This window comes from Nyctereutes procyonoides, unplaced genomic scaffold (assembly GCF_905146905.1).
Source record: "Nyctereutes procyonoides isolate TBG_1078 unplaced genomic scaffold, NYPRO_anot_genome, whole genome shotgun sequence".
Classification (NCBI taxonomy): domain Eukaryota; kingdom Metazoa; phylum Chordata; class Mammalia; order Carnivora; family Canidae; genus Nyctereutes; species Nyctereutes procyonoides.
The window spans coordinates 8512688-8529550 of NW_026575139.1; the positions used below are offsets into that span (position 1 = coordinate 8512688).

The 16863-nt window shown below is 37.8% G+C and overlaps 1 protein-coding gene across 5 annotated transcripts in view; it reads left to right on the top strand.

Moving 5' to 3' along the window:
• The window catches only part of DICER1 (dicer 1, ribonuclease III), a 74026-nt gene that overhangs the window by 38165 nt on the left and 18998 nt on the right, over positions 1–16863 (top strand). For 4 of the 5 annotated variants that reach the window (XM_055303954.1, XM_055303953.1, XM_055303956.1 and 1 more), the window contains 12 exons: positions 2994–3126; positions 4381–4623; positions 5184–5338; positions 8389–8521; positions 9265–9340; positions 10178–10317; positions 13486–13665; positions 13902–14115; positions 14315–14468; positions 15422–15604; positions 15886–15991; positions 16382–16557. In XM_055303954.1, coding sequence (XP_055159929.1) covers positions 2994–3126; positions 4381–4623; positions 5184–5338; positions 8389–8521; positions 9265–9340; positions 10178–10317; positions 13486–13665; positions 13902–14115; positions 14315–14468; positions 15422–15604; positions 15886–15991; positions 16382–16557 — 1893 coding nt within the window. Of the gene's footprint in view, positions 1–2993; positions 3127–4380; positions 4624–5183; positions 5339–8388; positions 8522–9264; positions 9341–10177; positions 10333–13485; positions 13666–13901; positions 14116–14314; positions 14469–15421; positions 15605–15885; positions 15992–16381; positions 16558–16863 lie in introns of those variants that run through there. The other variant, XM_055303957.1, reaches the window with a different exon arrangement.

Sequence of the window (16863 nt, forward strand, 5' to 3'; positions counted from 1 at the left end):
TTTTATCACTGTGGACTCATAGTTGTTTATTCTACACTTAGAATAATCTGAGAGTAGGTGATTTGTTCACATTGTTCCACTCTAGGCCACAGAGGGGGTTCTTTAAGGTTAGTGCCTGTGTCCCTTGGACATGTCCTCATCCTGTTTTTTGTTTTTTTTTTTGTTTTTTTTTTTTTGAGAGCTTCCTGACTTCTAGAATTGCAAGATGCTCCAGGCTCTTGTATATGCCCTGTTCCTGCCATGGAATCACCCATTTCTCCAAGGATCCCTGGTTCCTTTCTTTTCTACCCACTGCTTTAGATGTTTATTTTCTGAAAGTTATTAAACTTTTTAAAGCTTTAAAGAGAAATTTTTCTCTTTCAGCATCTTCATTTGTAAAATTGTAATAATCTCTGTCTCTTGACAATGTATATAAAAATAGTGTTTTATCACCTATATAGTAGGTACTATTTGCTTTATGCACATTTAGGGCATATAGGATTCATGTACTCTATCAGTCATAGGATTTTTTTTATTTTTTATTTTTATTTTTTTTGGTAAGATCACAGGAATTACATTGGATTTTCTCACATTGATGAGCAAACGTAAGAAGTAAGGATGCTATTAAAAGCTATTGTTGATAACATGCTTTCGTACTTGGCAGACATTTCAAATGATGTGTTTGAATTTTTTTCCCCTTAACGGTTGTCTGCATAAATTTGCACATTTAGTTAAATTCCAGTTTCCCATGATATGTCCACTAGTTTAGCAGGCATATTTCCTATTTCTGGCCTTGCAGTTTCTGATGTAATCAGGGAGGTAATGTGTGCACACACAGAATACAATCTGTGCACTGGTGCCAGATGAGTGAGTTAGGTACACAGATTGAGGGTAAACATCTAGAAACTCTTATTTTTGACAGCAAGTTATGTCTGCTGAATATTATATAATTGACTCTTGAATTTGAACGCTTTTAAGTTTCATTTTCTTTGTAAATTTTCATGGAATTTTTTAAAAAATGCTGGTCTCTGATGGATTTGAAATTAGGAAAACAAATTGGTTCTTAGCTGCTGATAGTTTCAGAATCTCTGTGCGCTAGAGATCAGTTGGGTTTGTGGAACCGCTTGCTTGTGGAACAGCTCACATAAACTCAGTGTAAAAATCAAAAGAAACAAGTAAGACTTTGTCCTATCAGTTCATGGTACCATGAAATCTGTAAGCAGTTTGTGTTACTCACTTGTAAGCTCCTTGACCACTGGAGACCTTGTTGTTTCTCTGGAAGCCTGTAGTTTTGAAGAGTGTGCTTAGACATCCCTTAATTTATCAGATAGAGAAATTTTTCCCTCTAATCATCATCAGCCTGGGTATATAGCATTTAATTACTGATTACCAGAGGTTTGGGTCATTAATTTGTGTATTGTCTTTTTCTCTTCAGTAACAATGCGAGTTTCATTAAAGGAGAAACGCATTTACTCTTTAGTGCTTTTGCTTCTTAGTTAATTGAAATCTGCTAGGCTGATCATTTTGGCAAAGAAAAATACATTCTTTGCCAATTAATTAGCCTGATGCTTGCCATGAAATGCATTTTGTTTTAGCCTCTGTTACATTCACATTGATGCTTATTTACATAAACTAACATTTGGAAGTACATATTTCTAAGATAATTAATTTTATAATTTAGACTTTGGGGCATGAGATTTGTTTGCATGTAGCATTGCTTCCTGCTACTGACATCGTAAGTTTATTCTAATAACTAAACAAAGCTTGGAACATATTAAGGAAGTTCCTGATTTTGAACATTTTAAGTATTTGAATGTAGAACAGACTCTGAAACTAACCTAGACATGCAAGTGTTTGGCTCATTTGGAGGCAGGAAGATATTCTAGATGGCCACTCAAGGTTTCTTCCAACTCTTTGATATTAGTCTGTTTCATGTATTTTAAAAAAAAAAAAAAGAATGGTTTGACTTAAAAAATGCAATTTTCTATTAGGAATTTATACTATGTGTATGACTTCAGAAGAACCATCTGGAGTCACTTATGTCAGGTGTGGAACCATTTATCCTGTGTGCTGAGTTTTTGAATGTGGATATTTCCAAAATAGCTGTAATGGCAACACTAACTGTTAACCTTCTGTACCCGTGTAATGTGATCCCATCCTGTAGCTCTTTTCCATTTCTTAGCTAGAAGGCCAGCTTTCGGTTACTAGCGTTCTGGATTAATAAAGAGGAACAGGCAGGAAGTGGCATAAGCTGGGAAGCCTCTCTCTTCCATGACAGGAGGGGATGAGGACTCTGGCACTGCCATGTTGTGCAGAACTGTGGACGGCGGCCTAGGAGGCAGGAAAGTGTCGGGAATGGAGGTGCTCCTCAGTAGACAGGCATTTCTTGCCCTGGAGCTCTGCTTCCAGTGATAAAGGGTGTTGGGTAAGACTAAAAGAAACAACCATGCTATGTATTTCACACACAGCAGGAGCTCTCTTTAGTACCTGTAGCAGGAGAATAAGGTTTCCCTTGCTATAGAATCACCCCTTGGCATCTGGTGTTGGTACTCATTGTGTATAAGCTTGGCTGTGGAGACAAGGGTGTGATGGCCACCGCAAGTTGTGTGTGTGTTTGGAGAAGTGCATGTGCTTTTTCATTATAGATCCTGGCCTGAAACCAGGGTATATGGAGATTCCATGTTTCTCTCTGCCTAGCTCTGTCCCCTCCTGGGCCACATTTCTAGTAAGTCATGACTGCCAAATTAGAAAGTTTGAAGTACTGTGACCATTGTGTTCGTCAGTATAAATCAACCCTGTATCTGGTGCTGTAAGTGTTCAGTCCACAGATCTACACGGGGAAGAGTGGCAGTGATTTCTGTTTAAGCTAGTTAGGAAAAAACACCAAGACCATTTTGTTAGGTATGTTGGCAAAACATACGTGTATTCCCATTTTAAGGGAGACCTTACAAACAAAAGTTTAAATTTTTTTCCCTCATCAATGCTTAACTTCCAAACGTATATAATTTTTTTAGATTGATAAAGGAAGCTGGCAAACAAGATCCAGAGCTGGCTTACATCAGCAGCAATTTTATAACTGGACATGGCATTGGAAAGAATCAGCCTCGGAACAAACAGATGGAAGCAGAATTCAGAAAACAGGAAGAGGTAACTTAAGTTGAAATCGTTGTACAATAACAATTTTCAGAATATATATAAACTGCTCATAGGAACTCCTTTTCTTCAGAATTGCTTGGTGTTTTTTGTAATATAGAATACTTGCTTGTAGATAGACTAGCTGTCTCCTATGAAGTAGCTGTATAGTGATTCATATGTTCAGAATTAGAGTAGCTGTCTGGTAAATCAATTTTCTCTTAATTGCCATCAACCATTTCATTTTCCTTTATTGGACTGATGGCATTTCATAGAAAAACCAAGCATGTGTAACCATAACTTCTATTGACTCCATGTGACTGAGCAAAAAAAAAAAAAAGAATTTTTTTTTTTCCTAGAAATTGTTTTGTTTTCGGTTTAAAGTCCTGCCTTGGTTGGATACGTTAAAGATTTGGCTTAATTTTTTTTCATGCATCTTAAGATTTTAATATGAGAGACAGCAATCATAAAGATATGAAACCTAATATAGTGTCTGGCTGGCAAACAAAAACTTTTTATTTGAAGTTTGTTATTTAATATTTAAGTTAGAGGTAGAATAATTCACGTTGAAGTTCATTTTCTATGTCATAGCTTTTTGAATATTCCAAATCTGGGGAGTCCAATAACCAATGTGGTAGATCTATTTAAAAGCCACCTTACTTTACTTACCCTGGATTGAGAAATGATGTTATTTTGAATCTTAAATGAAAAAAATTTTCACTTTATTTTTAATCGGTAGTTCTGATTCCTTAAAATGAAAATGTCCCAAGATACCAGAAAATACATAGTGCCTTCCTTGTAATTTTTAATTACAAGCATTAGGGATTTTAGTGAAAGTTTTGACATCTTTGGAGGATTGTTGGCACAGTCTCAGAGATGCAAGATACCACCACGATGGGTCAGAGTATCAATAGGACTCCAGAAATGGATTCGTTTGGTCACTTTGTTGGTTAGATTCTTTTGTGGCCATCAAAGAAACCAGCCTTTTCAATCTGAAGGCTTTTTGTGATTTGTATATACTTCTGTATGGTAGAAAGTCACTTTGATTTTTCAAGTCCTGTTCAGCTAAAAATTGTTATTAAAGTTTCTCTTTGCCCATGTGTTCATGCATCCTGAGTTTTGTGTAGTGTTGTCATCTTTAGCCTGGACTTAAAGATTTAGTGTATCTGGAGCATGTATCAGAAAGGACAGTTGTCATTTATTTATACTATGCTGTTCCTTTGGAAATTTCTTAGAAGTTCTTTGCTTTTCTTGATGGACTTTTTTCAGGTACTTAGGAAATTTCGAGCACATGAGACCAACCTTCTCATTGCAACAAGTATTGTGGAAGAGGGTGTTGATATACCAAAATGCAACTTGGTGGTTCGATTTGATTTGCCCACAGAGTATCGATCCTATGTTCAATCTAAGGGAAGAGCAAGGGCACCGATCTCTAATTATATAATGTTAGCAGATACAGACAAAATAAAAAGTTTTGAAGAAGACCTTAAAACATACAAAGCTATTGAAAAGGTAAGTCCAAAAGTCAATAGGGTATCTTTGAGTTATTTTTTATGTGCAGAAAAATAGATAAAAATAGCTTTACCTACAGAGAATAGTCTCAGCCAGGGGTGTGCAATGTGCACATTATAAAAAAGTCAAATAGTTACAGAGCCAGCAGTATTTTACAAAGTTTTTGAAAGCTCTGCTGAAAATGGTCATATGGATTTAGGGGAAGAAGCCTGGAAAGTAACCTGTTAGTGTGCACAGTGCAGTCACAGTTGAATGACTGAGTTGTGGAGTGATTGGAGGGTGATGACACAGCCCCTGTATGTGTGTGTTTGTGTTTGCACACGTGTATGTGTGTGTGGGTATGGTACCATGCAAACCCTGTGCATATATGGTGAGTGTCTCCCATGATTGGAGCTGGGAGGGAGTTTCTGCATCAGGTGACTTGGAGTATTACAGTGTGTTGAGGAGAGAGAGCTGTTTTTTGTCAAGAGAGCTTTTTCTGTAGGTACAGAGGCAGACAACTGATAAATGACAAAGAAAATATTTATTCTCATCATAATACCTGTTTCTGCAATGTTCAGATCTTAAGAAACAAGTGTTCCAAGTCAGTTGACACTGGTGAGACTGACATTGAACCTGTTGTGGATGATGATGACGTGTTCCCACCATATGTGTTGAGGCCTGATGATGGTGGTCCACGAGTCACAATCAACACGGCCATTGGACACATCAATAGGTATGATATGAAATCATTTGCATGGAAAGCCTAGGAGTATTGCAAGATCTAAGTCTAAACCTGTGAGTATTGTAGTGTTTTCCTTTTGCAAATATTCACCAGTCTTTCTGTTTATGGCTTGGTACTATTTTGATGAGAGAAAGAAAAGAAGTGTTTTTTCCCCATTCATTCTTCTTTTTCATCAGAAGGCAAAAACAGTGTTGTGCAATGATAAATGTTTAGTTTTTGTTGGCAAGGCTGACTTAATGAAGGCATGCTTATTTTAACTAGATTTTACTTAATTATATAGTACTCACTAGTTTTTTTTTAAATTTTGGTATCTGTTGTTTTGTGCCATGAATGTTGAGGGATGTTAAATTTTCATTAGCTACAATATAAGATTATGATATATTAACTCGTATTTTTTTTTAAGACTTTATTTATTTATTTGACTGAGAGAGCCAGAGAGCACAAGTGGGAGGAATGGCAGAGGGATAGGGAGGAGGAGCTTCCTGCCAAGCAGGGATCCCAACTCGGGACTCAATTCCAGGACCTCAGGATCATGACCTGAGCTGAAGGCAGATGCTTAACTGACTGAGCTACCCAGGCGGCCCTTAATTTGTGTTTTTAATTATGTTCTAATTTACTTTGTCTGAACTGATAATAACATTTCCAAGGACCAAGAAAAGCAGATACATACCTAGACTATGTATTTGAATAAATTTTGTGCAGAGGCAAAATAAAGAGCAACTCACATAAGATTTTCTTTTTAACGTTTTATTTTGAAACCATTTCAAACTTTAAAGTGTTGCAGGAATACTGCAGAGAACTCCTATTTACCCCTCACCTAGAGAGCCCCATTCAGGTGTCATGAGAATGTGTTTTTATAGTGAAAGGATCCAAGCCAGGATCAAGGATTGTATGCATTTTTCTCATCTCTCTTGTCTCCTTCAACCTGGAACCATTCTTGTCTTTCCCTGACCTGGATGACCTTGCCACTGTTGAAAATTACAGACCAGTCATTTTGTAGTCTGTCTCTCAGTTTGGCTTTCTTTATCTGATACTTTCTGATAATTAACCTAAAGTTATGCACTGGGGCCTGCACATCACAGAAGTGGTGCTGTGTTCTCATTTTGTCCTACTGGGTGTACTTGATGTCAATTTGTGCTCTTAACTGGTGGTGGTGGCTCTGATCTGAAAGGTCTGCCAGCTTTTCCACTATAGAGTTGCCTTTTCTCCCTTTATGAGTGCATATTTCCTGGGGAGATATTTTGGAACAATATAAAATTTATTCCTCTTCCCAGTTTCACCCATTAGTGAAAAGTATCCATTGGTATTTCTTGCCTGAATTAATTTTTGCTGTGGTGTCTGCAAAATGGTGATCTTCTAATTCCATTATTCTTCCTATTTGTTGGCATTCTACTGGAAGGTAGAGCTTTCTCTTTTCTCCATTTATTTATTCTCTTTGTTTTTTTTTTTTTTTTTTTATCTAATATGAACCGATGGAGTTCTGTCTTATTCAATGGGTTATAGTCTGGTTACTATTGTTTATTATTTATTTTCATGTTAAAATTATCTCAAATTTGGCCAGTAGAAACCCCTTCAAGCTAGTTCTTTTTACATCACCATTATTCTTTGATCACTTCCTTATTTTATGGCATACTAAGATTTTTATTTTTATTTTATTTTATTTTATTTTATTTTTTTTTCATACTAAGATTTTTAGACTCAATGTTTTCTCTCCCCCAGCCTAGATATTGGCTATTTCTCCAAAAGAAAATTATTTTAGTGGCAGATGAGTGGTGTTCAGAAACCAAAATCTGGGTGCTGAGTGCTAGGTATACTCATTGCCTTTGGAGTATTGCTGCTTCTAGGCTCCTTGGTAGACAGAGCTAGAAACTACATTTATGTGTATATGTGTGCATATTCACATACACATTTATGGTTAGATTTATTTCTGTATCTGACTGCCTATGTGTTACCTCCGCTTTCACTGTCACACTACTGGGTTCATTCTAGCTCTCCTTTCTTCCATCTTTATTTCTGGCTTCTTCAGTAGTGAGAGGTAGGACTCACATTGTTCTTCAAAATTGTTACTCTTACATCTAGCCCTCTATCTGCAGGGCTGCCACCATTTGGGTGTCCTGACTGCGCAGGTCTTGAACTTACAGGGCGGCTGTCATTCCAGTGCCCTCCCTGTGAGTCCTGCCCGATTACTTGCCCGATTGCCTTCCTGTCCCAGCACCCACCTTTGCTCAGTTTCGGCACCTTTGAAGCTAGCTTCCTGCCCTGAAACACTCTCCTTGTGCTGCTGGGGGGTGTGTGGTGGGGGAGTGGGAGTGATCATCTTGTTTTGATGCCTTTCTGTTGTGTCAGTACTGAGTTGTGCTTCCAGCCTCTTCTGATGCCTTTCTTGCACAGGCCCTGATATAATCTGCGGGTGCATATACGATTAAAGGAACAAACATTGGTGATGTGTTCTCTTAATGGATTCTAAACAGTATTTTCTGCACTGTAGAGTAGCACTGGACATATGCATCTATTTAAACTCGTTTTAATTTTTTTTTTTAAATTTTATTTATTTATGATAGTCACAGAGAGAGAGAGAGAGAGGCAGAGATACAGGCAGAGGGAGAAGCAGGCTCCATGCACCGGGAGCCTGATGTGGGATTCGATCCCGGGTCTCCAGGATCGCGCCCTGGGCCAAAGGCAGGCGCCAAACCACTGCGCCACCCAGGGATCCCTAAACTCGTTTTAATTTTAATTAAAATTAAATAAATTTAAATTTTAGTTTCCTAGCTGCCTCGCCACATTTCAAGCACTCACTCAGTGGCTCCCCCATTGGACTAGTGTAGACACAGAACATAATTGCTAAAGATTCTGTTGGACAGCACTGTTCCATCTTATTGAAAGTTCAAAGCAATGAAGCTCAAACTTTACATATAAATACCAATCTAGTAGAGGGGAAGAGGGACATGAAAAATTAATCTTGAGGCTGTGAATATCAATACAGATTTTTTCCTCCATTTCTCAGGTGTAGATTTAGCATCAGAATTTCTTTTTCTTCACAGATACTGTGCTAGATTACCAAGTGATCCGTTTACTCATCTAGCTCCTAAATGTAGAACCCGAGAGTTGCCTGATGGTACATTTTATTCAACTCTTTATCTGCCAATTAACTCACCTCTCCGAGCCTCCATTGTTGTAAGTTTAGAAAAAGAAATGATTGTGCCTTTAAAGTATGTCATTAATGGATTGTTTTTCAGCTTCTCTATGCCAGCACAAGTAACAGGGAAATTTAGCTTTAAATCTGTTCCTTAAGAGTAGGTTTATAAATCTCTTTTGTGGTCAGCCACATGTTCAGACTTTCAGTAGACTATATGAGTAGATGACCTGTAGTTCTCTCTAGGATCTTAGTAATATCAACATTCAGCTGTGGCTTAGACACTTAGAGGGACAGAATTTATTAAATATATTTGGGCTTCTCTAACTGTTTTGTTGTTCACTTGAAAATCTCCCTTTGTGTAACTGCCGTCCTTGGTCCCAGTACTGATTTCCAGATATTATGAGATGACTAACTTCTGTTGCACATGAAAATTTGTCAGTACTATTAACCTGTATGTTACAGCCACATTTTGATAATCTTTTTTTTTCTTATTTGTAGATTAGTGAAAATAAGCTACATTAAAATCTTAACCGAAATTTATAATCATTAAAATTGCCAAATCTTCATTACGATTTATCTAGGCTTAACTGGGCAGGACTTTTAAAAATGGCATTTCAACTGTGGAGATTATGGTTTTAACAGACTTGCTGGCATTTTTCAAAATAAAGCACTTTGTTCTCATAAAGTTCAGCTTTAAAGATACTGGTTTCATAGAAGTTTTATGTGTTAATGATAGATAGCTATGTGCCCGTACAGTGGAAATGTTTTTTGTGACTTTCAGGGTCCACCAATGAGCTGTGTACGATTGGCGGAAAGAGTCGTAGCTCTCATTTGCTGTGAAAAACTGCACAAAATTGGTAAGAGTGTTTGAAAAAGCACATGCAAATAAAAATAAAGTTGAAAACATTGTAAAACAAAAGCATATCAAGGACTTTACAAGTCTCTGAGGATTTTGTGGCATTCTGAACTCCTTGCTCTCTCTGCTTTGGTGAAGACGGATGTAACTATGATATAACTCGAAGGTCAGGTAACATGTTCCAGCTCTTTGAGCTCTGCTGTGAACAACTGTAGCATATAGCATATTTGCTTCCTGTACTGACTCCTTGTCGGTACAGAAAGGCCTTCTTGTAACTGTTGAATCACGAACATTTGTTTTAGTGGGTCAGTCTCTCAAATTTATCCATTTTTTTTTTTAAACGGGAAGTTTTGTTTTCCATAGATTTTGTAAAACAATGGTTATGGGCTGTTTTTCTGTTTCAGTATTATTTTGAGAATTTTTTTTTTTTGATTGGAGTATAGTTGGCATGCAATGTTAACGTTGGTGGCAGGTGTACAACCTAGTGATTCCACGAGTTCAGACATTAGGCTCTGCTCACTAGCAGTGCAGCTGCCATCTGTTACCATATTGTGTTATCACAGTCCCTTGTACCACATTCCTCATGTTGTGCCTTGTTTAGATGATATGTTTGCATCTTAGAATGGAATCTGTAGCCCTGCTTGCACTGAGTATATGAATGCCAAAATAGACTGCCTGACGCATCATGTCCGGTCACTTTGTGTTATTAAAAGTACAGATGCTTTAGTTTCCATTACCCTTCTTGCTGCTTTCTAACAGAACACTTTGCTCTGGATTCGTTAGTCATTAGAGAGGCAAAATCTGGGCTGTTTATATTAATTCTCTTTAAATTTTTTAGGTGAACTGGATGACCATTTGATGCCAGTTGGGAAAGAGACCGTTAAATATGAAGAAGAGCTTGATTTACATGATGAAGAAGAGACCAGTGTTCCAGGAAGACCAGGTTCCACAAAACGAAGACAGTGCTACCCAAAAGCAGTTAGTATTGGTTAGAACCACATACAAATCTAGTCTTTTCTGACTTTTTATTTCCTGCTACATCAACTCGACATTCCTCTGCTTGGCTTCTCAGACCTTGTCACTTGGCCACTTGGGATCTCAGCTCATGTCCTCCCATGACAGCTTCTCTTTCAGATCAGACAGCCCTTCCTCCTTCCCACATGCACTGTGAGCTCTTTCCTACTTAGGACAGGCTTTTATTTTCCTTCTCAAAAGGAGTTTGGACTCATTTGTCAGATTCTACCCAGAATGAGTGTTTCTTTTTTTTTTTTTTTAATAAATTAATTTTTATTGGTGTTCAATTTACCAACATACAGAATAACACCCAGTGCTCATCCCATCAAGTGTCCCCCTCAGTGCCCGTCACCCAGTCACCCCCACCCCCCGCCCTCCTCCCCATCCACCACCCCTAGTTCGTTTCCCAGAGTTAGGAGTCTTTATGTTCTGTGTCCCTTTCTGATATTTCCCACACATTTCTTCTCCCTTCCCTTATATTCCCTTTCACTATTATTCATATTCCCCAAATGAATGAGAACATACACTGTTTGTCTTTCTCCGATTGACTTACTTCACTCAGCATAATACCCTCCAGTTCCATCCACGTTGAAGCAAATGGTGGGTATTTGTCGTTTCTAATGGCTGAGGAATATTCCATTGTATACATAAACCACATCTTCTTTATCCATTCATCTTTCGATGGACACCGAGGCTCCTTCCATAGTTTGGCTATTGTGGACATGGCTGCTAGAAACATCGGGGTGCAGGTGTCCCGGCGTTTCATTGCATCTGAATCTTTGGGGTAAATCCCTAACAGTGCAATTGCTGGGTCGTAGGGCAGGTCTATTTTTAACTCTTTGAGGAACCTCCACACAGTTTTCCAGAGTGGCTGCACCAGTTCACATTCCCAGCAACAGTGTAAGAGTGTTCCCTTTTCCCCACATCCTCTCCAACATTTGTTGTTTCCTGCCTTGTTAATTTTCCCCATTCTCACTGGTGTGAGGTGGTATCTCATTGTGGTTTTGATTTGTATTTCCCTGATGGCAAGTGATGCGGAGCATTTTCTCATGTGCATGTTGGCCATGTCTATGTCTTCCTCTGAGATTTCTCTTCATGTCTTTTGCCCATTTCATGATTGGATTGTTTGTTTCTTTGGTGTTGACTTTAATAAGTTCTTTATAGATTTTGGAAACTAGCCCTTTATCAGATATGTTATTTGCAAATATCTTCTCCCATTCTGTAGGTTGTCTTTGAGTTTTGTTGACTGTATCCTTTGCTGTGCAAAAGCTTCTTATCTTGATGAAGTCCCAATAGTTCATTTTTGCTTTTGTTTCTTTTGCCTTCGTGGATGTATCTTGCAAGAAGTTACTGTGGCCAAGTTCAAAAAGGGTGTTGCCTGTGTTCTCCTCTAGGATTTTGATGGACTCTTGTCTCACATTTAGATCTTTCATCCATTTTGAGTTTATCTTTGCGTATGGTGCAAGAGAGTGGTCCAGTTTCATTCTTCTGCGTGTGGATGTCCAATTTTCCCAGCACCATTTATTGAAGAGACTGTCTTTCTTCCAGTGGATAGTCTTTCCTCCTTTATCGAATATTAGTTGACCATAAAGTTCAGGGTCCACTTCTGGGTTCTCTATTCTGTTCCATTGATCTATGTGTCTGTTTTTGTGCCAGTTTGTTTCATTCACATTAGCCGTAATATTTTGGTTTTACTTGTGTTTGGGGCTAAGACAAAGGAGGATTTGCATGATAAAAGAGGCGAAAGAGTGCTGCCTCCACACGCAGGCTCAGTGGCCTGTGTAAGGATTGTGACAGCCAGGGTCTGTCAGGAACAAGGTGGTAGCCTGCCATCAGTCAGAACCAGTTCCTTCAGCGTGCTGGGTCTGGCTGGATGTGCCGCATCCTGGCAGGATGCATGCACTACAACGTCCCTCTGAGTCTGCCTGCTCATTAGAGCCACACTGGGTTGAGGTACTTGAATATTTGCCTTAAAATATTTGCTGATGTTTGTCCCCTGTAAGGATCACAAACAAAAGCAAAACTTTCCTGTGTATTTTCTTCTTAGCCTAAAAGTATGGTTCTTTTGTCTCATTTTTGCAGTTATGTTGAGTTTATACTTTTAAAAAAGTTTTCACTCAGTTTCACTTGAGCATTTTCAAGATTCAGAAGCACATTGTCTGTTTAAAAATTAGGAATATGACCCATTTCCCAGCCTTCCTACTCTAACATTTACCCCAAAGGCCACTGGACTCATTTCATATGACAGACAACGTCGTTCACAAGAAGTGTTTTAACTAACAGATACCTTCTGGATTATATCAGATAATCAGACAGGTGAAAGAGTTATTATTAACTGTAACTATTAACTGTAACCATTTCCTAGCCGGTGTTTCTGTGCCTTTTAACTACAGATGCGATCATTAATGTCCCTGCACCTCAGAAACCGCATGATTCTACTGAGTGGGCTTGTATGAATATTGAAAGTTAAGAAACAATCTCAGATTCGTTAAATTCCGGTTGACTCATATAATCAGATAGCCATTAAAAATGATACAGAGAAAGGTATTCTCATTGTAGTAAGTGGAGAGAAAGATCAGGTGAGGACAGTCTTTATTATGCCGTTCCATTTGTAGTGAAAAAGCACGTGCATAATATGTTTATATACATTTATACACAGGAAGAAGTCCAATACAGTGTATTGGAAGGAAGTTAGTAAAGGTTATATGTGAGTAGTAAAATTATGTGGGATTTGAAAATTTTGCATTTGTTTTCTGATATTCTATGGTGTTGAAAGACTAAAAGTCCCAAGGGAGAAAAGAGTTTTCTAATCATAAGAAGTAACCCAAATGAATAGTGTTTCTAAGAGAAGACCCTATATGGCTCAATTGTTGTATATAATTTTGGTATTAGCTGTATAGTCAGCAGTGCGTTATAAGGTGGGTGATCTTGGACCACCTTGCAGCCCAGACCTGAGAAGTGCTTGCTGTCCACCAGGGTTAAGTAATTATGTCTCCTGCCCTGGGTATTTTCTTACCTTTTTCTCATCAGCTTTTAGTAAAGCTAGGAAGAAATTTGTTTTCTTGCCAGTATCTGGAAAAGAGGCTGTTAACCCTGGATCTTGATGCTTAGGTTTTCTTTTTCCAATTCTAGATTCCAGAATGTTTAAGGGATAGCTATCCCAAACCTGATCAGCCCTGTTACCTGTATGTGATAGGAATGGTTCTGACGACGCCCTTACCTGATGAACTCAACTTCAGAAGGCGCAAGCTCTATCCCCCTGAGGATACCACACGATGCTTTGGAATACTAACAGCCAAACCTATACCTCAGGTAGTCGGTTCCTTATGACTAAGATACAGATACCTGGTTTTTTTAAGAAAAGAGAATGACCATTTAATAGTAACTATCTTGTTACCTCAGAATGTTTAATATATTTAAAAATCAAGGTGTCCCTTCTATTTCCTGGATTGAAAGCATCATTCCTCCTCTGAAGTTAAATATTTATAATGGCATAAAATACCTGTTAACTTTGGGGATGCTCTTTTTCTCCCCCCCTTTTTGCTAAGATCCCGCACTTTCCTGTGTACACGCGCTCTGGAGAGGTTACCATATCCATTGAGTTGAAGAAGTCTGGTTTCACATTGTCTCTACAAATGCTTGAGTTGATTACAAGACTTCACCAGTATATATTCTCACATATTCTTCGGCTTGAAAAACCTGCACTAGAATTTAAACCCACAGACGCTGATTCAGCATACTGTGTTCTACCTCTTAATGTTGGTAAGAAGAGCCCAGGCTCTAAAGTGTTCGGTGATGCTATCTGAAAAGAGGGAAGTTTGCTTACCAATAGTTTATTGTGGATACTAGAGAACTCTCTTACTAGAAAAAGCTCTACATTAGACACATACATGACTATATGGCTTAAGAATCTTCTCTGTAGTACATTTTAACAAGCTAAAGAGTCTTTTCCTTCCCTAAGTGAATGACTCCAGCACTTTGGACATTGACTTTAAATTCATGGAAGATATTGAGAAATCTGAAGCTCGCATAGGCATTCCCAGTACCAAGTATTCAAAAGAAACACCTTTTGTTTTTAAATTAGAAGATTACCAGGATGCAGTTATCATTCCAAGGTGGGTATTGAAGGGGAAAGTAAAGGGGTGGTGGTATTTTGTTTTCAGAGATTCACTTGTTCACGTGGAAATGTCATTGGGCTCTAGCATTAAGGTCACTTAATAGGAAGTTTAGGTGTCTCTTCCTGGTGGGCTTGTTCTCCCTGGTTGACTTTGTCTTGTAAGAAACAATACCTGGCACACTGTTGGTGTGAGGGTTTTTTTTTTTTTTTTTTTACCTTGTGCAGCTCAGATAATCTAAGTGATGTTGAAAGACTTTCTTAAAATCTTCTTCTTACTCCCCAAAGTCTTAAAGGATTTGATTGCAAATAATAGCTTCCCAAACTTTTTATAAGGAATAATGAATGCCGTTATATACAATGAAGTAGTAAATCAGAATGCTTTTTTCTTATTTTGTAAAAACTTAGGGGATAGAGTTTTTTAGCAATAAATTTAAGCATAGGAACTTCTCATAAAATTAGAGTACTGTTTGTAATTCAGTCTTTCTTGATTTTTTTTGTTAAAGCCATATTTTAAATGTTAGCTATCATCAACTATTAATACCAATTAATAGTTGGTCCCTCAGTGCATTTATGAGGTCAGTACCTTTCACAGTTAGCATATTAGTTATGCAGGGTGCATGCTTGCTCAGTTGGTGGGACATTGAAAGTTTTTTTACCCTGTTTGTACTGGTGAAATAAAGGGATATTTAAAGGTACTATTTAGCATTAGTATGTCAGTGAAGCACAGATATTTAGAATGTGGATAATAGTAGAGTGAAGAGTCAGTTTTCCCGTAACCTAAATATACTTTTCATTGTGAATCCACTTGAAATATATTATTTGGAATCGAAGTTTTCAGTAATGCTGTTTATATTTAATCTTTGAACTTACTTTAAAATCATAATTTGCATTTTCATATTAAAAATATTTGTTGAGAGTAGTTGTCTTAAGTGTATTATTTTTCTTTTTTAGATACCGTAATTTTGATCAGCCTCATCGATTCTATGTAGCTGATGTGTACACTGATCTTACCCCACTGAGTAAATTTCCTTCCCCTGAGTATGAAACTTTTGCAGAATATTATAAAACAAAATACAACCTTGACCTGACCAATCTCAACCAGCCACTGCTGGATGTGGACCACACATCTTCAAGGTAAGGGGTTTCAGAAATCTGAATTTTGCTCGAGGTATTATATGTAGAGGTCCATAGACAGATGTACAGGTTCACTGTCCCCACTGCTACCTGTAGACTCTCTGATATCAGGAGATCCTTTCTACGTAGAACTGCCCAGAATGGGGTCCAGGAGTCCAGAAGTCTGCAGTTTACATGAGCTCTTCAGGTGACTCGTAGGCACACTGAAGGTGTAGATCCACTGTGAAGAATGTACTTATTTTTATTTTTTGTTTGATAAATTTATTTTGACATTTTTATAGACTTAATCTTTTGACACCTCGTCATTTGAATCAGAAGGGGAAAGCGCTTCCTCTTAGCAGTGCTGAAAAGAGAAAAGCCAAGTGGGAAAGTCTGCAGAATAAACAGGTAATATGTTCATTGTTATTAGATAATTTAATATTTTGTGAGGTAAGTTTGGCTTTTATATTATCAAGTTAACTGAGTGACATCTGAATTTCTTAAAAGTTCCCCAACTCTTCGGATTTGATATGTTAGAGGTAGTATTGTGTGTTAACATGTTTTCAAATGTCTTTTTAGAAGTATGAAAGGTTTGCTTTTATACTTGGTCTGTTGATACAATTCATCCCTATAAATCCTAGGATAAATCCCATTTGGCCTTAAAGGATTATTTTTATAAGTAAGATTTTTACTAGTATTTATGATTTTTGTCTTTATCCATTAGTGAAATTAGTCTTAAATTTTTTATTCTTTTGTGTGTTTGCTTTATATTTATCCACATTTTTTCCTTATTCAAAGATACTGGTTCCAGAGCTCTGTGCTATACACCCAATTCCAGCGTCACTGTGGAGAAAAGCAGTCTGTCTCCCTAGTATACTCTATCGCCTTCACTGCCTTTTGACCGCAGAGGAGCTAAGAGCCCAGACGGCCAGCGATGCTGGCGTGGGAGTCCGATCACTTCCCGTGGATTTTAGGTATGCCTGTGCTGTCAGCCAGAAAGAATATGGGTCGTGAAATCCTATTTGCAAAACAACTGAATTAATTTCAAGTTTTAATTTTATATAAAATAATTCTTACAAGGTTAAAAAGAAAGCACGGATGTCTAAATACATGTAATAAATGCATCCTTTGACTCCTGTGTCCTTGTGAAGTCACAGAGGGCTAGGGGTTCCTTCTCTAGTGATGGCAGAGTGAAAATGGAAACAGTTCTTTGTAACCATGCTCACCTTTTAAGCCTGCTTTATATATATATATATATAAAATGGCAATTGCCTCAGTAT